General features: G+C 43.1%; 3 protein-coding genes across 3 annotated transcripts; 1 reads left to right on the plus strand and 2 right to left on the minus strand.

Moving 5' to 3' along the window:
• The first annotated feature begins 3262 nt into the window (after window positions 1–3262).
• Window positions 3263–9557, plus strand: LOC119648611 (peroxisomal multifunctional enzyme type 2). Its single transcript, XM_038050383.1, has 8 exons — window positions 3263–3456; window positions 3553–3747; window positions 7406–7849; window positions 7911–8264; window positions 8321–8484; window positions 8544–8952; window positions 9019–9204; window positions 9333–9557. Exons 2-8 carry the CDS (start codon window positions 3555–3557, stop codon window positions 9386–9388), a joined length of 1806 nt encoding a protein of 601 aa, XP_037906311.1. The 5' UTR covers window positions 3263–3456; window positions 3553–3554; the 3' UTR covers window positions 9389–9557.
• Window positions 9558–12607: 3050 nt separating this feature from the next.
• Window positions 12608–14562, minus strand: LOC119648603 (glutathione S-transferase C-terminal domain-containing protein homolog). Its single transcript, XM_038050376.1, has one exon. It carries the CDS (start codon window positions 14535–14537, stop codon window positions 12714–12716), a length of 1824 nt encoding a protein of 607 aa, XP_037906304.1. The 5' UTR covers window positions 14538–14562; the 3' UTR covers window positions 12608–12713.
• On the minus strand, window positions 14514–19795 carry LOC119648618 (protein JTB). The gene is made up of 4 exons (XM_038050390.1): window positions 19670–19795; window positions 19457–19596; window positions 14773–14866; window positions 14514–14707 (listed from the first exon to the last, which is right to left on the minus strand). Exons 1-4 carry the CDS (start codon window positions 19723–19725, stop codon window positions 14545–14547), a joined length of 453 nt encoding a protein of 150 aa, XP_037906318.1. The 5' UTR covers window positions 19726–19795; the 3' UTR covers window positions 14514–14544.
• Window positions 19796–23050: the final 3255 nt, after the last annotated feature.

Raw genomic sequence — 23050 nt, forward strand, 5'->3', positions numbered from 1 at the left:
ATTTTGTGCGAAGGAAACGAGGGAAGGGATAACCGGCATATTGCCGGAAGTGGTAAATGCCCAGAATTTAGGAAGGTGTTAACTGCAGTGAAAAAATGAGGTTAATACAAATAAACCTTAATCATTGCAAAGTCGTATAAGATTTGTTTGCGCAGACTACTTAAGAATCCCCGATGGAGATTGCTATCATTAGTGAACCGTACAGAAATCTTGACGGCGGTGTATGGGTCACAGATTCGACTGGTAGCGCGGCGATATGGGCGTGCGGTCGTCAAGCCATACAATATAGCATGGGTCAGGCGGCTAGTGGCTTTGTGTGGGCAAAAATAGGCGGTATATTCGTATATAGTTGTTCCGCCCCGACGAGCCTCACACTGCCTGAGTTTCAAGACCTGTTAGATGACATTGTTCACGATGCAAGAGAACGAGGTCTAAAGGTGATGGCCGGTGACTTTAATGCGTGGGGTATCGAGTAGGGCAGCAAAGAGACTAATGCAAATGGAGGTGCTTATTAAAAGCATTCGCCTAGTTGCATGTAGTTCTGACCAACGAAGGCGATGTAAACACTTATCGGAAAGGGGGATCTGGTTCAATTGTAGATCCGACTTTTGTCAGCCCTGCGTTAGCACGTGACATGTCCTGGCAAGTTAGCGACGACTTCACGTACAGCGACCACCAGACAATCACCTTTGAACTAGGGACGGAGCCACAAGGCAGGCGACCGGCACCCCGGAAGCCGAAATCCAAAAAACACCAGGATGGTCTGCAAAAGCGATGGATGAGCAAACATTCATGGAGGTGTGCCTAGACTTGCCTAGCAAAGCAGGCATCTGGATAGAGTTCTCCATGTCACACAGAGCATATCATGTGATGCGTCGATGTCTAGGAGATGCTCATTTCCCACTAGAAGACCCAATTATTGGTGAAATAGTGAACTTGCCAGCCTTCTATCGATTTGCCACAGAGCCAGACGAATGGCTCAGATGGCAATATGTAGGATCGATTGAGGGCAAAAGGAGCATGCCTATAGGGAAGCTCGCAAGAACCTCAAGCTCGCCATCCAGCGGAGTAAGAGGGAATGTTCTAACGAGCTCTGTTTGGAAGTGGACATAAATCCGTGGGGTAGCGCCTATCAAATCGTGATAGAACGATTCTCTTGTTGAAAATAATTCAGGGGTTATTTCCTCAGTCAGTACCCCTGGCACCTTCTGCGTCCCCTGAATGTGACGCGGATTCCCACCAGTCACCAGGGACGAACTGCTGGAGATCTGCAGTCGAATAGGCGACAGAAAAGCCCGGGTCTGGACGGCATACCGAATTGGGCCCTCAAACTTTCCGTCAAATGTAGTCCGGATATGTTCGCGGAGCTGTTCGAAACGTGTATGTCCGAGGATATCTTTCCTGCACCATGGAAGCGACAGAAGCTGGTGCTGCTGCCTAAGGCTGGCAAACCTCCAGGGGAACCGTCCTCCTATAGACCCATATGTCTTCTAGATACTATGGGGAAAATGTTGGAAAAGTTTATAATAGATTACTCCCAGTCGTTGAGAACCAAGGAGGCCTTTCAGATAGGCAATATGGGTTCCGTAAAGCCAGATCAACCATTGATGCCATCAAAATGCTTACTAGCAATTCACGGAAGGGGTTGTACCAACAAATATTATATGGTGGTGACCCTGGATGTGAGAAATGCATTCAACTCGGCCAATTGGAACCTTATACGCAAGTCTCTGGCGACCATTGGTGTTCCCACCTACCTCGCCGCTATTATCGATAGTTACTTACAAGAGCGGACACTCTGGTATAATACCGGTGATGGACCCAAGGAGTACGTTGTCTTCGCGGGTGTCCCACAGGGCTCTGTACTGGGCCCACTACTGTGGAAAATCATGTATAATGGTGTGCTTAACCTTCCGGTTCCGGAGGAGGCGGTGGTGGGCTATGCCGATGATATAGCACTGGTTGTGGTCGCAAAGCAACTCGAGGATGCTGAGTTGTACTTAAGCGAGGCAATCATTGTTGTTAAGGCTTGGTTAGAGAGTGTTGGACTGGCACTCGCGGAGGAAAAGACGGAAGCGGTCCTCATCACTAGGTGCCGCAAAAGAAATTACGCCTGCATTAGAATCGGGAATCGCATCATCACTTCCAAGCCGCCATCAAATACTTGGGGGTGATGATAGTCGGAAAACTAAATTTTAAGCAGCACATAGAGCATACTTGTAAAAACGCATCCACCACGAGTATGGCTCTGGCAAGGAAGATGCCGAGTGTAGAAGGACCGTGGCATACTTGCAGGCTGCTCATAGCGAGGGTGGTGAGTTCTATCATGCTGTATGCAGTCCCAGTTTGGGAAAAAACGCTGCAGGTTTAGGTGCACATAAACTGAATACGGTTTACAGAAGAACAGCCTTAAGGGTGTGTTCTGCCTTCAGGATCGTCTTAGACGATGCAGCGTTCGTCATCTCGAGAATGATGCCGATTGACATCCTAGCAACCAAAATGATGAACTTTTATAATACCAGGTCCATCTCTCCCTTATCACAGGGGAGAATAGCCGAAAGGAAGAGATCCATAAACTGATGGCAATAGCGATGGGACCAGTCAGAAAAGGGTCGTTGGACTTACAAGTTTATCACTTCCATCGGGGAGTGGCTGGAGAGAAAGCATGAGGAAAGCAATTATAATCTCACCCAGTTTCTCACCGGCCATGAAGGATACCGTCAATACCTGTGCAGGTTTAAATTGGACACCGCACCTAATTGGCCAAACTGCGACGGGGTCCCAGAGGACCTAGCGCACGTATTCTTCCCATGTCCTAGGTTCGTGGAAGAAAGGAGGAACCTAGAGAAAACTCTAGGTGAAGTACTATCGCCGGAGAATTTTGTCTGGAGAATGGTAACTTGCCAGAAATGCGATACATAGATACATAGATTGTTATCAAATTTTCAAACAGGTTTTTGCTTCAATTCATACCGTCATTTTCAACACAATTCCTGAACTGCTTGGACTTAGGACGCGTTTTTTTGGAACTAACTAGTATACTAAGTCAAGGTACTCCTGTCTCCAGATATTTCTATACAAGTCTTATCATATTTTAAGCGCCTTATCCTGTGGAATGCATGTGCATGTCTTTTGCTGTCATAAGAGTCTCTGAACGTTTGAATGAAATCTGAAAACTTGACCAGTTGAATGAAAACGACGAACTAAGTTTGGCAACGTCGCATTTACTATATTTACAAACGTCGGAGCGCGTTTGACATAATACGATACCAGGAGGCGATAGTAAACTTTCTTTCGGCCTCTGCTAATTATTCCCCGGTGGAATTCCAAAATCACTTTAGTGCAGGTTCTCGCTGGGGCGAAACGTAGTCCGGTGAAGTGCTTCAATTCGGCCATCAACTGATAACAAGTTAATCTTTGGAGTTCGCCGTGTATTCAAATCAGAGATAATTGCAAGTCAGTGAGAGTTCAAAGTCTCTGCCACTTTGCACTTTAACTTTTCTCGGTGCGATTCAGGAACTGATACTTGTTTTCATTGCAATTGCTTTGTAGAAATGCCTGAACTGCGATTTGATGGACGGGTGGCCGTGGTGACCGGGGCCGGTGCAGGATTGGGCCGAGAGTACGCGCTACTGTTTGGAGCCAGAGGAGCAAAGGTCGTGGTCAATGATCTGGGCGGAAGTAGCACCGGCGAAGGCAGCTCCAAAAGGGCGGCCGATGTGGTTGTTGACGAGATTGTTGCGAAGGGTAAGTAAGCGGTTTATAATGTCTTGCCGCTGTCGATCCATAGAAATAAGGAGCGTAAACTTTATTGGTGGCCATTAATGTTTTGCTCATAGCTATCGTCATATAAATTACTTTATTTTCACTCTCATTATCGCAAGTCGCTGCCTTCTGTACTGTTTAATCTTTGATAATTTAGTTAATTATGGAAATGTATACAGACCCTTCTTAAAGAAAGTGCATGGGAAAGCGAACAAAATACATACTTTGGGAATAGGCTGTTGAAAACAAAATGCGCGACTGATTTTATTCTTTGATATGATATCAAGGAGATAACGCGTTTCAAGTCCAAAGTATTGTCATTCCGAAATACCAATTGCTCTTAGACTATATATACCAAAATAGCTGAAGAAAACTGCTTAGGATTATCCTTAGTTGAGCAACAAGTTTTACAAGATGCAGACTTTCCTCCTACAATGAAGTTACAAGCGTTTATGGGACATAGCGAACAGAACTTTCGATGGGAAAAGTTGGTCAAAATTAGTGCAGTTTCACTAGCTCCCCAATGCAGTTCATTAATGTGCCACAAGCGGTTCACGTTAGCGTAGTAGTCGTGTAGCTACTTTGTAAAATTTATGGGTGGTTTCCTTACCTCTGTGGGCGTTCTTAAATTTATGGATGTTCTCTTTACCTCTGTGGACGTTCTTAAAGGTTAAATTCCAAATCATATCGCATGCCGAACTCTACAAAAGTTTGCCCTCAGTCCGGAAAAGGCTAGAAATCAGCGAACATGTATGGACTAGAAATATCTAAGTAAAGGTAGTACGTAGTAGACACAATTATGCTACCTCCAATGGCATAGTCAACTGATTGAGACCAACATTCCAATGAACTGTAGATGGACAATCCACCCATAAAATATGAAAGTAAATTAGTGAGGATTAAAATATACCGAGAAGCAATTGCAGAATTGCAAAACTCAAAACTGTTATTCGCCCCTGAGATGCGCAAAGATTTTTCAGGTAGGATATTTAGTGATATATATATACATAACATATGATGTCCGGGTAGTTCACTGGCTGGAGCACTAGGCTGTCGTACAGAAGGTCGCGGTTCAAATCTTACTGATGGCAGTGGGGTTTGTATCGTGACTTGACTTTGGATACGAATCGACTTAGCTGTGAATGAGTACCTGAGTCAAATCAGTGTAATAATCACGGGCGTGCGCAATGCTGACTACATTACATTACATGCAGGGTACTGTAATCTTGTAGAGTACCGTTACAGTCTAACACACTTCAAAGCCATGATCCCATTGGATTGTCCAGCGATTATTATTATATATACAAATGTATAATCGTGCCTCCAAATTCGTTTCAGCTGCCAGAATTGATGTGAGGTGCCTCCACATTTGCTCTTCTATTGGCTGTAACTTGACAAGTATTTTAAATTATAGTTTCAACAGATTCTGCTTTTAAAATATATATATGAAAAAAAATCGATGTCTGGAAATCGTCCCATAGCAAAACCCTTCAAATAAAATATGTTTTCGCCTTTGGGTAGAAGGAAGAGTAAAAAGATGCCAAAGATGAACCCCATATCAATCGCGCCACTAGTTCATTGTCTGATAGTTAGACAGCACTCAGAATCATAGAGGGCGGCAAGGCGGACACATGAGATGGAACTGATAAAAGAAGGAATTCTTTCAGCAACAGAATGATGGTGTTTGGTGGTTTGCCAGCTGGATTGTTAGAGGGCGGTACATATTGTGAATGATTTTTAGAAATAGTTTTCAAGAATCTTGGATGAAGTAGAGAAGGCCATTGGAATAAGATTTCACGTAGGCTCACGATTTTACCATCTGACATGGTAGCATTGAAAAACCGTATCTGCAGCGAACCAATCTAAAAGAAAAACCAGTCGGGCAACTGGATGGCGCTTCAGTTATAAAAGGTTTTTTGTTTCCTTATGTGAGAAACATAACGCAGTTCTCCATTAGCTGACAGCATTGACTCGAGATATTTAAATTGCTTAGTGCTGCCAGCTTCAATAATCTGCCCAGAACTGAGCAAATTAAATATCTCGGGTCAATGTTATCAGCCAATGGAGAACTGCGTTTTGAAATTGCTTCACGCACTAATGCGACCTGGCTGAAGTGGCATTCCAGAATTGGTGTTCTTTGTGATCGACGTATCAGCGAACATCTCAAATCTAGAATTTACCGCAATATCGTTCGTCTGCCGCTCTCTATAGTTCTGAGTGCTGGCCGACTATAAAAGACAATGAACGGCGTCTTGCGATAATGGAGACGCAAATGTTGCGTCGGGCTAGTGCGGTGACATGTTTTGATCACATCCGAAATGAGAATATCCATGATCGATATGGGATTGCATCGATCGTGGAAAATTCCATTGCCCTCTAGTTTTTAGAAAGCGATTTAAGTAAATCATTTGATGGAAAGCCCTGGATTGATAATAGTCAACCTCATACGCTTCAACTCTGAGTTTAATATTATCACCAAATGCCAAAAATTTAACTTGCAACAGATATAAAAACAGGCCGGCTAGAAGTCGATTCTTCATGAATGGAATTTTAAAATTTCATTCGAATGTCAATTATGACGTCAACATCTTATGGCTGTATGGCTTAAGATGCAGTAAATTTGCACGAAATTGATAAGTTTGAACTGCTATAATTTTGACGCTAATAGTAGGATTTTCATGAAACTTTGTATGTATGGGGAGCCCGCCTGTAAACTCCACCTAAATTTATACCATATATGCGTGGGGTTCCATAGTTTCCATCTGTCCACCAAATTTCGTTCGGATCGGTTTAGCCATTTTGGAGATAAGTGCGTATTACAGACAGACAGTGTATCGATTTTAATAAGGTTTTGGTTTAAATAAAACGTTAAAAACGGGATACAGTTCCTATGATAGGAATAAAAAATTCTTCAGCTAAATATCGCGTTGCCAAAATTCAGGACTAAGACATTATTTTCGAAGTAATAAAAACTTGGCGTTTCTTTTTCGTTGGTGTGGATATTTATTCTTGCAAACAGTTTTGAATGGCAAAACTTGTTAGCACTGATGAAGGGAACAAGTGGTTCCCGAAATATCGGTATTTGCAAGAATAAATATCCACACCAACGAAAAAGAAACAACAAAAGTTTTTATTACTTCAATTAATTAATCGTTGGAAACACCGCATAATTTCACTCACATTATTTTCGCTAATTTTTTTGTTTGCCCTTTACTTTCGATTGTGTCTGATTTCACTCGGTATGTGGAACATTGAATATTGGGTGTTATATATTAAATATTTCTCGAGATATCACAATCTCGCCGGATTTTACCTAATACTAGCACTAGGCACATTTAGGCTCTTACGATCTTACCTACTTAAAAACTAAAGGGGCGCTGGTGGTAGGTCAATGGGAAAATCCGTCGAGTCCTCCCCGCAATATCGAGCACGTATGCAGAATTATGTACTTCTGCATGGTTTGAACTATTTTTAAGATTTCAATTTCAAAATTATTAATTTCTCTTGCCTATTTTTATTGCAACCATAACTCTTTTCTTGGCACTTAATACTGTATTAATTAGAATAATTAGCTGACCGACAAACTTCATCTATTCAGAAATTTCTGTATTAATTCATGCTCTATATTATCTTTCTCTAGGTGGTATTGCCTGCGCTGATTACAATTCCGTCGTTGAAGGTGAAAAAATCATTGAAACTGCTATAAAAAATTTTGGCCGCGTCGATATTCTCGTCAATAATGCTGGCATCTTGCGCGATAAAAGTGTTGCTAATATTTCAAATGAAGACTGGGATTTGGTGCATAATGTCCATTTGAAAGGAAGTTTCAAGACATCCCAAGCAGCATGGCCTATTTTCAAGAAACAAAAATACGGACGCATCATCTTAACCTCAAGTAACTCTGGAGTTTATGGTAACTTTGGCCAGGCAAACTACAGTGCAGCTAAGTTGGGACTTGTTGGATTGTCTAACACTTTAGCTATTGAGGGAGCCAAATATAACATTCATTGCAATGTTATTGTTCCAACTGCAGCTTCTCGACTAACTCAGGGCATCTTGCCGGAATTCTTGTTCAATGAATTAAGTATGCTCACAAAGTTTCTTTTTCATTATTGGCTTTAATAATCGCGAGTTTTTCATCATAGAGCCCAAATTGATTGCTCCAGTCGTTGTCTATTTATGCCACGAAAGCAATACCGATAATGGTGCCATAATTGAAAGCGCAGCTGGTTTCGCAGCTAAGCTTGAAATTGTTCGTGGCAGAGGAACCGTTTTGAGGAAGTCAATTGAACAGGAGACCATCACACCAGAGGAAGTGCAAGAAGGATGGTCGAAAGTTACTGATATGGCCCACGCCAAACGTATTGATGCAATGACTCGAGCAAGTACTTCCCTTATGACTGTTCTGGAAGACCTTAGAGAGAATTCTAAGGAAAATTTCACCGCTGAAGATATTTTCTCGTTTGGTTCGAAAGATCTGATTCTTTACGCTTTGGGAAGTAAGATTGATGTAATATTTTTTTTCTTTTGCAATCATTCAATAATTTCCTTTCAGTTGGAGCATCTGTCAAGAATCCTAAAGATATGAGATTCCTTTATGAAAATCACCCCGATTTTGGGGCCATACCTTCATACTTTGTCTTACCAGGTCTTCTGCTCAGTATGACCTCCAGTTTAGTCGGGTCCGCTGTTACGCACACTAAAGTTGACTTCACCAATGTAAATTTTGTAATTTTGTCATTGGATGAACCACAATGAAGTCATTCTTTTTTTTTTAGATTTTACACGGCGAACAATACATCGAAATCGTAAGTGACATCCCATTAGCGGCCACCCTAGTAACAAAAGGAAAAGTGCTGGACGTTATGGATAAAAAGTCTGGTGCGGTTGTTGTCACGCAAGCGAACTCATATGACGAAAGTGGTTCCCTGATTGTCATTAACCAAAGCCAGACCTTCGTAGTTGGAGCCGGTAACTTCAATGGAAAGAAAACACCAGGTCCAGGTGTTATTCAGGCTATTCCAGCCCCATCTCGAAATCCTGACTCAACAATTCGGTATAAGACGAGTGAGGATCAAGCTGCCATTTATCGGCTTTCTGGAGATTTGAATCCACTTCACATTGATCCAAACGTTGCTCTTATGGCTGGTTTCAAAGTTCCAATTTTGCATGGTTTATGTACTTTGGGTATGTGTTAAAACGAAATCTAACAGATTCAAGTACTAATATTGGTTAATGGATCTTTTCAAAAAGGCTTCTCTGTACGAGCTGTACTCGAGAAATACGCTGACAACAATCCCGCACTGTTCAAGGCTGTTAAAGTTCGCTTCACTAAGCCGGTAATTCCTGGCCAGACCCTTCAAATTGATATGTGGCGCGATGGAAACAGGATATTCTTCAAAACATCTGTTGTGGAAACGAAGCAAGATGTTATAACGGGTGAGTAGAAAGAACTAAATGCAAAATGACCCCACTTTTGAACGGGACAAAGGCTAAAAAAGAAATAGAACTAAATGCCTAATTATATATTCTTTACATGATTTAAAATATTTCACGATTTTTTATAGGCGCATATGTGGATTTGAAAGATGTTATTGAAAGTGGCAAATCAAGCAAGCTATAAGAGTAGTACATACATGTTACTACCACTATTTTAGCATTACTTACAGCTAAGGATATGGGATTTTGCAATCTATATAGAGATGAGGTGATAAGCATACACACGCATTTATGTACTATTTTATATAACAGTTATGTTTTTATTGTTAATCAATAAATCATTTTACAATATACTCTGCGTCTTAGTGTTTTTCGACCTTCCTCTTTTTCGATTTAGCTTTTTTAACCCCAGTTGAAACGTGTGAAGAATCGACTAGAACTTTACCATACATACGGGTCATCGACAGTATCTTGGATAATGAATGCTTATCTGAGAGATTCTTTTCCAATTGTTCATGATGAATGATGAATCTGCTTACTTTATTATTATAACTGCAAACAACTTCCTTTCCTCGAAACTCTCAATATTAACGGGGATATGAGATTCACGGCCATTTTCCTAGCTCCTAGGCCCCCAACCTATATATCATTTGAAAGGTTTGGTTCCTGTTTATCCAAGTGGTCACAAATGAAGCTCCTTTTCCCGAAGTCTTCAATATTAACGGAGATATGAGCGTTTTAGTTTTTCGAAAGATTCCCCCACCGTTTGAAAGGTCTAATCCTACTCTATCCACGAATTAGGCTCCTTTTCTCGCAATTCTCAATATTAACGGAAATATAAGCCTTTGAAGCTTTTTCCAAAATTCCTCCAAATTCCAGCAATTTTCCTCCCCAATCTACACCATTTTCAAGCTCAGAACCTTCCCCAATTGTAGTGATCACGAGATAAGCTCCTTTTCTCGAAATTCTCAATATTAACGGAGATATGAGCATTTAAAGTTTTTCAAAAGATTCCCCCACTTTACGGTCATTTTCCTAGCTCCTAGACCTATATACCATTTGGAAGCTCTAATTCTGGAGTCAAAGGCGAAGCATTCCTGAGGATATTAAAAAATCTGCAAATAATGATTTCTTATAATAATTGACGATCGCTGAAAAAGATTAACAGCGAGAATGTTGGTTGGTTCCTGGCAATGTGCTTCTATTCGCTCCAAGGAATTACCAAAATTCACCTAGAGGAGAAATCGAAAAAAAATCCTTTGGTGTTGAAATGAGAAACTCAGTTTAGCTCCCAAGAGGAATGTTCTTCATTATCATCTGAAAGAATAGTATAGGTACCAGACGAAAACATGGATTGGTACCTGCAATGCAGCATAAACGGGAAACGCTTGTTGAACCAACACCAACAGCTCTACAACCAAACCGTATATCCACTTCCACGTGGTGATCGCTGAGAATTATTTCTTAATCAAAAATTGCATACGGAGAAGGATAAAGGTGAGTCTTCGGCATCTGAAAACGGGACAATTGCGCCGACTGGCGCTCCAGTTTGGGAGTTGGGTAGGGCTAATCCTACACGCAAAACAATGGTTACAAAACCACAAAAGGAGCCCCGGACTGGATGGAGTTCAATCAAACCCTAGAGAAGGCAATGAGTTTAAAAGCTGCTCAAAACGTTTTAAAATCAGTGTACAGCATCGGATTGGACCGGATCAAACGGCAACGACTTCGACAACGTAAAATGGACTACTTTACATGCGATTCCTTTTTCGAACGGGTGCCCGGGATTTTCTCCTGGAAGTATCCGGTAAACCAAAAAACTGAAATAATAAAAACTTGTTGTTTCTTTTTCGTTGGTGTGGGTATTTATTCTTGCAAATTCCGATATTTCGGGAACCACTTGTTCCCTTCATCAGTGCAAACAAGTTCTTGAAAAAGAAACAACAAGTTTTTATTATTTCAATTAATTAATCGTTGGAAACACCGCATAATTTCACTCTGAACCAAAAAACGAAATGGCTCCGGAGCGAAGTAACTGATTGCAGACCTTACACAAAATTTACCAGCAGCAAAAAGCGAGGAAGCAGAGAATTCGGTGTCGCCTTTGTCATAAACAATATATTTAGACAGCTGGTAACTTATTTCAACCCGATTAATTCTTAGTTCGCTTCAAGATGAAGTTTCTCAATGTGTCTATCATGCACCAACCAAATTTTTGTCGGGTTACCCTCCAATGACAACTAAGTGTTATTGGGAGACATCAACGCTAAAATTGGCAGCGAACTGTTTCATAGGGGCATAAGAGGAGGTCAGAGTCTCCATAAGTCCCGCAAGTAGCAAAAATTCAGTCGTAAGCTCCACTTGCTTCCCCCATAAGAATATACATAAAATGATGTCGACATCACCAGACGAGTAGACATTCAATCAAATCGACCCCGCCATCGTCGAAAAAAGAGCCGCCTCAAACATATTGGACGTGAGGATGCTACGAGGTACTAACTGTGACGCAGACCATTTTTTGGTTAGAGGGAAATACATTTATCGAATAGCCAAAAACAGTCACAGCCACGGGAACCGGACTCCTAAAATTAATGCGGAAAAATTGAAAAACCACACGGTCAGAGTGGCTTACATGTCCACAATCAAGGCACATTTCGACGCACTACCCCGTGTGTTTAGTGACGAAATGTGGCGATAAATTAGGAATAGTATCCAGATTCCAGCTAAGAACAACCTTGGACATGCCGAGCGGAGGAACTGTAATTAATGGTTCAATGATGCCTGCCTGGCAGCGATTAACAATAAAATCAACGCTCACCGACTACTAATCGAAAGACGAACCCGAACTAGAGAAGACAAGTATCATGAACTAAGGCGATACGCTAAGAAGTAACATTTATGGGTAGCATTTAGCACAGGCGGCGCGAGATCTCGGGATGCACATTAATGATGGCAAGAAGAAATAAGAAAACAACATCAAATCGCACTGGTAAAACGAAAACAATAAAAATAGGAGACTACAACTTTGAGACCGTTAAAAATTTCCCCTTTTCTCTTCTTTTCTGGTCTTATTACAGGTGTCACTTGTTTGTTAGAGTAAGGAATGCTTTTAGTAGGAACCAATAATGTAAACTGGTCAGCGGCTTTTTGGAGATTTCCACCTCCGGAACCAAAACAGGCAGCGTGTAACATAAAACCCAAGATTACATAGACTTTTTTGTGATGCAAAGACACAATTACTAACGCGTAATTAGAGCAGTCGAAACGCTTCGGTCTGAGATTCCAATTCTTCATGATTTTTCAAAAATATCCCCTGAAAGCAGCGAAACGGATGAAGCAATCGTATTGAGATTTCTATAGATCGGCTGATTAAAATGGCGGAAAAAGATGAGATAAAGTAAGGTAAATAGTTAACAAGTTTTATTGGTTTTTTTTTTACATTTATTTTATAACGATTTTTTTCTCACAATAATCTATTTTCAATCTTAAAAATATCACTAGAAAAATTTTCAAATTATGCCTAACAACAAGCGATTTTTCGGCGTGCAATCCTCAGGTTGCAGTCGCGTCAGAATAACATTATAGCCTGCCTCTTCAGCCATAAGCTTCCGATCGGTGTCGATGATATCCATACAATATTGTCCTTGCACACTTTTTTCTCGATTGCATTCAGTCTTCTCAGCATTATGCGCCTGATCGGCGGCATGTGCAATATACAGATATTTCTTCTCGTCCATAATTGTATTGAAAGTTTTACTACGAGGATACGAAATATGAGGCATCGAAGTAACCGACCCATAACAGCATGGGCAACACACAAACTTAGCTCGATTGCGAATGCACTGCCAAATAACAATATCCGTTGCCGTGCCGCACGCATGCAATGACGTTCCCACATCAAATTTTCCGATAAAGTAATCAAGATTGCTTTGATAGAAAGAACAATTTTTCAAGTTCAACTTTTCAGCTCTATCTCGAGCACGTTTTAGCGATATTGCTTTATTTTCGAGGAAAATTATGTGGCACTTGGGAAGCATAGCGGCGAGAATAATTCCCAAATGTCCGGATCCGCTACAAAAGTCAACAATCCGATCTCCTTTCTTAGCGATTGAGATTACGGCATTCGCCAGATTTTCAAGTTGCTGCTTTTTTCGGACTATACGCTTCTCTGGCAGGTCCCCAACTTCTGGATATGAATCGAAGAACATAGCATCGCAATCTAAATCGACTTCGTTGAAATGCTTGCCAGTTTCACTAGTAGCAGATATATTGAGTCGCGAAAATTGTTCTAAGCTCTCTTCAACACAATCTTGTTTGGTATAAATACGATCTCTCGGTTTGTAGCGCTTTGGATCGCTTTTGTACAGGCTACAATTTTCGGTTTCTTCTTTTGTATATGAAATGTTTGGATTTTCTTCAGAGTCCTTTTTCGGTGTAAGGAGGAGAATGGACTCAAATGTAGTTTTGAAAGCTTCGTCTTTTTTGGTTACATTTTCGAACCAGTTAAAGGTTAGTGGAATAGTTTCCCGCAATTTATTTATAGCGGACATTTGAGTAAAGCATAACGAATAGCAGGCATATAAAATGACATCTGCTAGGGTTATAAAGCAACCTTCGGCAAAATGATGGTCAATATTCAAGTCCTTTATCGGGACACTACTTTTAATGAACACTTTGGATTTCTTCAATTGTCCATCACCTTTGTCCAATTCGTTGCTTCCTGGTAGTTCTGTTAATCCGTTCGCCTTATCACGAGCTAATTTGTAAATATTATGAATACGTACTGGCTGAGACATATGCGTTTCGAATCTCGAAAATGCATACGGAATAACCAGCTCGTTATTCAACGCGCCATCGTTTTCAAAACTCATCTTCTGAATCGTTTTGAACGCATCGATTATATCGATTTCGCAGAATTTCGTCCAGATCGAGCATTCGGCCGGTGCCAATAAGCAAGATCCCTTAAAACCAAGCAACTCTTGGCGATTTTTCTCACCACAATACTCTGATACAATTTCTCGACAAACAGCGCAGAGACCTGCAATTGACGTGCTCTCCTTCACAAACATGGGCATTTTTAGGTCACTCACCTCATGATTGTCTCGATCTAATTTTATTTGCTTGTACTGGAATTGGTCGATATTTAACATTAATGGAAAGTCGTCCGTTCTCGAGTCTTCGTTATGTTCCACAAAATTTAGTTCAATACTGGATGGTTTATCGCAAAATTCATAGACATACAGTGCTACATATGATTCGATTGATACTTGTTTGTCGGTCGCGTCGCCGTTGCTGCGGTTAGTGTGGATTTCAATATAGAGTTTCCCAGTCATCTTTATGTTAGCTGTTCTGATTCAATTGTCGTTGAATTTTTTGAATTGTTCTTCGATCGAGAGTTTTTTGGCGGATGAAAGAGATTGCGGTGGATATGACGCCAATCACAAACATTGAGCACTCAAATATCCAGAAGCGACGTTGATCGATCCAGGCAGCACTTATGCAACTGTAATGGATTAAAAAATATATAGAGAACTTTTTGAAGATATGAAATGCCTTGCATTTACTCACCTTCTTATGACAGTCTCTCCACTTTTGCAACGGAGGATTTCTTTGTTGTGTGTGTGCACACATGCACTAGGGTTTTTGCTGGCTATTTCAAAATCTGTAAAAAGATAAGAATTTGTATTTCACGTCAATTAATGTCATATGATGGAACATTCCAAGGTGGATCTGGGTCTAAACCCTAAGCGTGTTAAAGCACCTCATTTGCGCGTTGCCTTAGTGGAAACCAGACCCAAATCCGTGTAAATTGTTTTCTCAAACAAAGCACCCAAATGGATTGGTGCCAAGAGCTTCGACATAGAACGCAATAAAAAGCTATTTTCTCACCGACACTAACAACAGGGATCCCTCGTGAGTTGGGGCTTAAGAACACCCTCAAAGTATTCCCTGCGTGTCGTGAAAGGCGACTAAAAGCGAAAGAAATTTGTGGGTTGGCAACCTGCTAATTTCGAAACTTTACTGAAACGTCAATAACGCCTCAGATAGGGACTGACCTCATGCCGAAGACCTTTGACTATCGAAAACGTACTATGATTAGTTTTCGGAAGCCAAGTAGTAGCTATATACCAACGGAAAGTTCCGATATAGTTGAGGAGGATTCTTTCTACGATCATTTACACGCAATTCTTGTGAGGCTTCCTAAAGATGACATTGTGATCATGATGGGAGATCTGAGTGGTGGGGGGTGACAACTGGGCTCTGACAACACCTTACTCAGACATGTGACGGCGAAACACGATCTTGGCAACCATATCGATAATGGTAGGAGGTTCATGGTTGTCTACAACTTTAACCTTCTTCAACTTCAACAGCTTTCAAGTGACCGATATCGTACAAGCAATCATAGTGACCACTCCGCGACCAGTAATAGATTTAACAGTTGTGTCCTCGAAAATGATCACCTGATGGTCGCTTACTTTAGCCTTCGTGTTGCATTCGCTAATTCTCGTAGGGATGGAGAGCTGCTCAGGCAATACTGTTCCTCCCTTAACGATGTATGGGAGGGTGCTCAACTATCCCTGCCATTATTCAAAAAGTGCTTTCTCTGGCTTCCTGAAGAAAAGCTTAATCGTGATGAGGTTTTGGAACAATTTTGTGTCTAGAACACCTCCACCTGGATGTTACTAGGCAACAAAACAGGAGAGAAAGCCGATAGTTCGGAAAGTTCCCTTACTATCGGTGTTCCCAAACGCGACTACTCTACTACAAGCTAGAGACCGTAACGTTGCTAGTGTTGGCTCCTAAAATCGTTGAAGGGGACGCGCAGCCCTCGGCATCTTCATCTGAAGCGTAGATGAGGTGCCATATTTCCCAAATAAATTTGCAACAGTGTATAGCGACGACTGCATTTATCAGTCGTAAAATCAATAGCTGCAAAGCATTAATATACCTCATACAAGAACCATGGATTGTTGGTGGGGCAGTCAGGGGCCTAACGTTCCAACATGCTGATCAGAGTGGAGAGTATCGAATGATATCACAATATCACGGACCACAGGCGCATTGATTTCGTAATGGGTATGGATCCACCTTCGGCCACTCCATTTTGGAATGTTATCAGTCCAACCATTTGCGTAAATTGCAATTCCCAGGCAGCATCCAAAATATCATCTCGGGGCCGACAGATGCATACAGCCTTCACCACGAGACTGGAATCTGGCATGCAAGCTAGTATTACTGGAGCGAATAAAATAGGCATTTAACTCGTTCCATAGATACAAGCCTGCTATCGGGATAGCATCATTTCTGCGCTAGTAATAGAGTGAATGGATGCCCTGGGTCTACACACTCGGAATGTATACCGTGCATACCTAACACAGGCTTATTGATGATATTGATTCCCAAACAAGGGAAACCCACCTATGAACGATCCAACTTCCTTTCTATTAAAACGACTAGTAGATCGGTTCATAAGGCCACTTCACCATAGCTAACATGCCTACCAGAAAGGCAGACTCCCGGAGACAGCACTCCATGAAGTCACGGCAAAAATTGAAAAGGCGGTGTCCGAAAAAGAATACGCTTTAGGCGCATTCATTGACATCGAAGGTGCTTTCGATTATGCCTCATTCGCGGCAATTTGTGACGCAGCAAGACAGTAATCGAACCAGGGGAGCAAACACACCAGGCGCAAATTTTTACCAACAAGTCAGCAGGATAAACCCTTATACACCTTGATGCACATCCTGCCGAGACAAAGAGGGAAATCCACTTTTCAACAGAATGGGCATATTGGGGCGATGGGTTGAGTATTTTGTCGGGGTCCCGCCAACTGAAGACTGAAGGACAAATGCTACCACCACCAAGCATAGAAGAAACAGTCGATGCAATTGATCGGCTTAGAAACCATAAGTCGCCAGGAGCAGATGGAATTACAGCCGAACTGGTTAAATATGGAGGCGACCAATTACACCAAGCGGTTCATCAACATGTGCTCAAGGTATGGGACAGCGAATCAATGCCTGACGACTGGCAAAGAGGCATTATCTGTCTCATACATAAAAAGGGAGATATCACACAGTGCAGCAAGTATAGAGGTATCACGTTGCTGAGTACCATCTATAAGATATTCTCCGCTTTATTGCTAGCCTGAGTAGCCCCATATGCCCAGAACATCATTGGCCCATACCAAAGAGGATTTACACCAGGCAAATTAGCAACAGATGAGATTTTCTCTCTGCGGCAATCGATGGAAAAACTGCTGGAATATGGACACCAGCTGCACCATCTATTCATCGACTTTAAAGCCGCCTATAATAGCATAGCCAGGGTAAAACTGTACACGGCCATGAGAGAATTCGGTATCCCGACGAAACTAATAAGACTGACTAGGCTGACCCTGGCCAATGTGTGAGAACAGATAAAAGCAGCAGGATCACTCTCAAGACCATTCGACATCAACAAAGGTCTAAGACAAGGGGATGCCCTATCATGCATCCTCTTTAACCTGGCCCTCGAGAAAGTAATCCGTGATGCTGATGTAAATGCTAGAGGTACGATGCTCTTTAAGTCCACCCAACTACTGGCCTATGCTGATGATATCGACATCATGGGAAGAACCACCCGAAACATACAAACTGCATTCATCTAGATCGAGCAGGCGAATTGCGAACTCTTGGCCGTGTCGAGAGAAGAATCTTCCGAGGAATTTTTGGCCCCCTACTTGAGGATGGACGATTCCGTAGCCTACATAACGACGAAATCTATGAGCGATACCATGACGGTCAGATTGTGGATAAAATCCGGCGGTGGGCGGGGCACTTAATCCGTATGGATGAAGATGATCCAGGCCGGAAAGTCTATAAGGGCAATATCCATGGTAGAAAAAGAAGTCGAGGCAGACCCTGCTTGAGATGGAGCGATGGCGTAAGTCAGGACGCAGCTTTTAGGGATATCGAATTGGTGGACCTCGGCGCAAAACCGGGATGTCTAGAGTTCCTTATTAAGGCAGGTCTAGACCCGATACCGGTTGTTGCACCGTTGATGATGACGATCCCCTCCCTGCAACCACTTGGAAAGATCTCAGATTCCCAGCAGAAATGAGTGGAAGCAACTACTTCGTAAAGACTTTAGAAGCTGGACGGAAAAGTTCCGCAGGCAGGCCGTTCCGCAGCTGTACTTCGTTTAGTTACGCTGATGGGATAGTTTTGTTTCTATTTGCAATATCATCCACAAGAGATTGTTATACGATCGATTCAGAATCGTTTTGAAGCCCACCACGAATCTCTCTAGCTGCTCATCATCGAAAGATTTACGACCACCTCCAAGTTCTTTCATGATGGGAAATGCTCCAGCTGAATCGTTGCTATTTGAGGCAGCCTCTTCTCTACTCGCATGCAATGGCGGAATTCCTTTTGTCGCCGCACACACTGCGCTGCGTTTCTCGTATACTTTCACCATAAATTCACATGCTCGTTGTACTCACCCCTGCTTGCAGTCATTAACGGGGCCTTTAGACACTTTGCGTTTATTGATCCGCGCCCAGGTATTGGCACTCAGCTAAGTCTTACAACCTTTTTGAACATGGCCGACAACTTGGCTCGCACCAGTGGCAAAAAAACCTTGAATAGCGGCTCAATGCCCATTAGGTTTGCACTCGCATTTTTATGCTTACTTTTGGTATCCTCACCGAAAGAAGGAGGAAGTTGTGAGAGCTCTTCGGAAGAGACACATGGTAACTATTTACACGGTTACTCATGAAGAAACTCCAGATCTGCGGGCACCTGACCGTGTGCTATGCTAACTCATCTAGTATCCAACTAAACAGATGCGTGCTATATTTCTAACGATATAGCATTGAAAAAGTTGATCCTGAAGTCCTCTAATTATTTGCATTCATCCAGCATGCACTGCGAAGACATCGTGCCCGAAATTTGGAAGGAATAGTATTTTCGTCGGTAATTTCCAAGTAAGCTTTAATGCGCTAAGCCAGTGATGAACAGGGTTGGACTCTGGGATTCACAAAGTTAAACGATCCGAACACTGGAGGCAGTTCTCATTTACTTGTCGAATCATACCTACACGGCCATTGCTGAATAAACCATGCTACCCTAACCCAATAATCACTTTCTGGTAAAAAGTTCCAAACCGTAGGTCGATGCTTCCAAAGAGTGTTGCATTGTATAAAGTCCATGATAAGAAATCAAAATCTCATATAAAAATTGCACTCGAAATTGTTTCTAATACAAACCAGTGCAAGGATGGCATTTCTTCACAACAATCCAGTCCTCGGTCAATCCACAAGTTGTGTTATTTTCGACGATGTATTGTTTGGCTTTTCGCTCTTCGATTGTCCAACGTGACTCAACAATCAATACGAAAAATGTAACCCTGCAATGAATGCAAGATATTCATATTAACTCGCTAATTCCCCCTGATTTGTTCACTTGATTTTGTGACTTACACAGCCAGACAGGTTATCCCAATAACCATGCGCTTCTTTGGACAAGTTTCGAGCATTATTTTGACCAGGAAGAATTTGGATAAAGACACAAGAGACTTTTCTGACAGTGACAGCAGACGTCGACTGATATAGTCCGTTCTATCGATGAAGCGTGCCAATGACGTGTAAATTCACAATGGCTTGGGGAGGTTGAAAGCGGAAATATATTTAAAATTTGCCCTTAATAAGTGCGTATGCAAAGCGAATTAGAATTGAATTTCTTCTTTGAAATTTTACGAGATACATATTACAAGAAGGTCAGGGTCAGTGTTTTTGCCGAGATAGTAAATTTTCTTAGACAATGTGCAGTTTTACTCAATTATCCAATTGGATCTAGATCTTAGATCGTTGTTGAATGTTACAAGCGTACGGGAGGAACTTGAACTGGCTCCAATGATGGAGGAGCTCGATTTTTCGCAGATCCCCTCCAACACGGGCACAAGCCCCCACGATCGCTACCCCCAGTGGGAAGCGTATAGCGGGAGTCTTCGATGAGGAAGAATCACTAACGCCGATTCACTCGAGCGATGTTTTGTGCAATGATCAGTCTGGAACTGCCTTTACTGCCCCTCGGTAAAAAGATCATGGAGCTGTGTGAGTTTATAAAGGAGCGCAGGAACATTCACCAAAATATAAGGGCCATGATAAGAGGCATCCGTTTGACGTACGGCAAGGCCCAGGATGAACGAGTAGGGAAGTCGCCGATTGGAAAAGTAAACCAGGCAACTCAAGTAACGCCGGTTCAAAACACAAAAGGGGAGAAACCGGGGAAGAGGCTTCACGAGAAGCTGAATGACTCAACAGGCCAGCAAACCCCGAAAAGAAAGGATTCAACTCCCAAAAAGGCGGAGTTCATGAAAAGTACGTCTGAAGCTGCATACTGCAGTGGTTACCTCGAGAAAAGAGATCGAACCATCAAAGGCGGATGCGGAAGCTTGCAGCAAGGTAGAACCGCGGAAAAGAAATTTTCGGGGGAAGATTAGACCGGAGGTGATTTTCATTTCCAAACGAGGCGAAGGGTCATACGCCGACATTCTCAGGAAAGTGAAGGCAGACCCCGAACTCACCAATTTGGGAGACAACGTCAGCCACATTAGACGGTCCCAGAAGGGAGATCTTATGTTGGAACTTAAGAAATCCAAGGATGTAACCGCGGACAAATTCTTAAGCCAAATCGGGAAGGGCAGGAAGCCGACATAAGAGCTAGCAGGCCGGAGATCACTATAATCTGCAAAGATATAGATGAAATCACGACGAAGGAGGAGGTTCGCGAAGCGTTGGAGAAACAGTTCGATCTTGCCGGACTACAAGAGTCAGTGGTGAAAACGCTAAGGAAAGCCTATGGGGGAACACAAACCTCCATCAACAGCCTACCAGTGGAGAACGCACTCAAACTGTTAGCAACAGGGAGAGTGAGAATAGGCTGGGTTATGTGTCGCCTTAGGTGGCGTTAAAACGGTGCTTTAGATGCCTTGGCATTGGTCACATTGCGAAGTCATGCACTAACCCAAATGACAGGTCAAAGGAATGCAGGAGATGCGGAGTGGAAGGCCATATCAGCAAGGACTGCGGAGCTGACCCAAATTGTCTACTGTGCAAAGGAAAGGAGGGTGTGGACCATCGGCGGGCAGCAGCAAGTGCCCGGAATACAGGAGAGCCCTTAGCACAAATCGCAGATGAGGTTGATACAAATCAACCTCAACCACTGCGAGGCGGCGCAGGATCTACTCGCGCAAACCATCCGCGAGAAAAACATCGATGTGGCCATACTAAGTGAACCATACCGAAACCGCGGTGGACTTGTGGAGAACAAGCCTTCCAGGAAATAATGGAGCACCCGGAGGAGGGCTTCATCAGAGCGAAGGTGAAGGGCATCCACATCTACAGCTTCTATGCTCCACCCAGCGCTGCACTCGCCGAATATGAGCGGATGCTTGCTGCTCTTGTTTTGGATGCAAGAGGACGTTGGCCGATCATAATAGGAGGCGATTTCAATGCGTGGGCTCTTGAATGGGGCAGCCGGATAACTAATGCCAGGGGACGTGTTCTCCTCGAAGCATTCGCGGAGCTGGACGTGGTACTGGCGAATGTTGGGTCTTCGTACACTTTTCGGGGAAGGGGCCTGGGGTCTATAGTGACATATGTGAGTGCCACTTTAGCCAGTAGAATCGCTTGGCATGTCAGTGAGGACTATACTCACAGCGACCACCAGGCAATCTGCATAGAGATCAAGGGCGGATCGAGCTCGAGAAAGAGTTTTCACAAAATGCCGGGTGGTATGCTTGGCTGGACAGTGAAAGCTTTCGAGGGGGACACGTTTTCCGCGGTGCTCAAATCCGACATATCCTTGAATGGTACGGCTGGAGAGAAAGCCACCCAGATCACTCGATGGGTGACGGAAGCATGCGATGCTACTATGCCCAGAAGGCGATTGCTCCCCAGTAGGCAACCCAACTACTGGTGGAACAATGAAATCACAAGTTTGCGAGCCGCACGTTTTCAGGCAAGGAGGCTTTGCCAGAGGCTCAGGGGAAAACCCGGTGGCGACGGTCGAGAGGAGGCACACAAGCAATTGCGTGGCCGCCAAAAAGAAACCATTCGGAGGAGCAAAAAGAACTGCTTCAAACAACTGTGCGACCATGCCGACATAAACCCTTGGGGCGAAGCTTACAGAGTGGTGATGAAAAGGCTGCGGAAATCACCCCAGGTGGCCTGTCCGCGCCTCCTGAAACAGATTGTTACCACTTTGTTCCCTCACCACGAAAATAGGGGAAGGCAAATTTTTGTCCAGCTAAATGACGGCATAATACCGCCTGTAACTGTGGAGGAGCTGCGGGAAATATGTGGTAGGTTCGGTGACAACAAGGCGCCAGGTTTGGATGGCATCCCCAACCGAGCTTTGAAACTAGCAGTGAAGACTAGGCCCAAATTTTTCGCCAACACCTTCGAGGCGTGCCTAAAAGAAGGAATATTCCCTGCCCAGTGGAAAAAGCAAAAGATGGTGTTGCTTCCGGAGCCTGGCAAGCTACCTGGAAACCCAGCGTCTTATCGTCCTATCTGCCTGTTGGATACAATGGGGAAGATGATGGAGAGAGTCATCTACAGCAGACTCCTGCCCATCGCGAAGCCAGCAATGGTTTGTCGGAACGCCAGTTTGGTTTCCGACGCGCCCACTCTACGGTGGACGCAATTGGCATGATGGTAAACCTGGCAAAAGGTGCACTGATTTCTGGCGGCTGCTGTGCCGTGGTGGCGTTGGATGTCAAAAACGCATTCAACTCGCCAACTGGAATAGAATTAAACGGGCGTTGGCTGACATAGGTGTCCCCGGATACTTAGCGA

The sequence above is a fragment of the Hermetia illucens genome, chromosome 1 (genome assembly GCF_905115235.1).
Source record: "Hermetia illucens chromosome 1, iHerIll2.2.curated.20191125, whole genome shotgun sequence".
Lineage (NCBI taxonomy): Eukaryota > Metazoa > Arthropoda > Insecta > Diptera > Stratiomyidae > Hermetia > Hermetia illucens.

Bases quoted from the DNA above. Each gene is read 5' to 3' on its own strand.
- LOC119648611 (XM_038050383.1), top strand. From the start codon at position 3,555: ATGCCTGAACTGCGATTTGATGGACGGGTGGCCGTGGTGACCGGGGCC. The intron at 8,265-8,320 runs GTAAGATTGATG...ATTTCCTTTCAG, and splicing joins GATTCTTTACGCTTTGGGAA to TTGGAGCATCTGTCAAGAAT. The intron at 8,485-8,543 runs GTAAATTTTGTA...TTTTTTTTTTAG, and splicing joins CTAAAGTTGACTTCACCAAT to ATTTTACACGGCGAACAATA.
- LOC119648603 (XM_038050376.1), bottom strand. From the start codon at position 14,537: ATGACTGGGAAACTCTATATTGAAATCCACACTAACCGCAGCAACGGC.
- LOC119648618 (XM_038050390.1), bottom strand. From the start codon at position 19,725: ATGCTCGAAACTTGTCCAAAGAAGCGCATGGTTATTGGGATAACCTGT. The intron at 19,597-19,669 runs GTAAGTCACAAA...CATTCATTGCAG, and splicing joins GGGATAACCTGTCTGGCTGT to GGTTACATTTTTCGTATTGA. The intron at 14,867-19,456 runs GTTTGTATTAGA...ATCTTTTTACAG, and splicing joins GAAATGCCATCCTTGCACTG to ATTTTGAAATAGCCAGCAAA.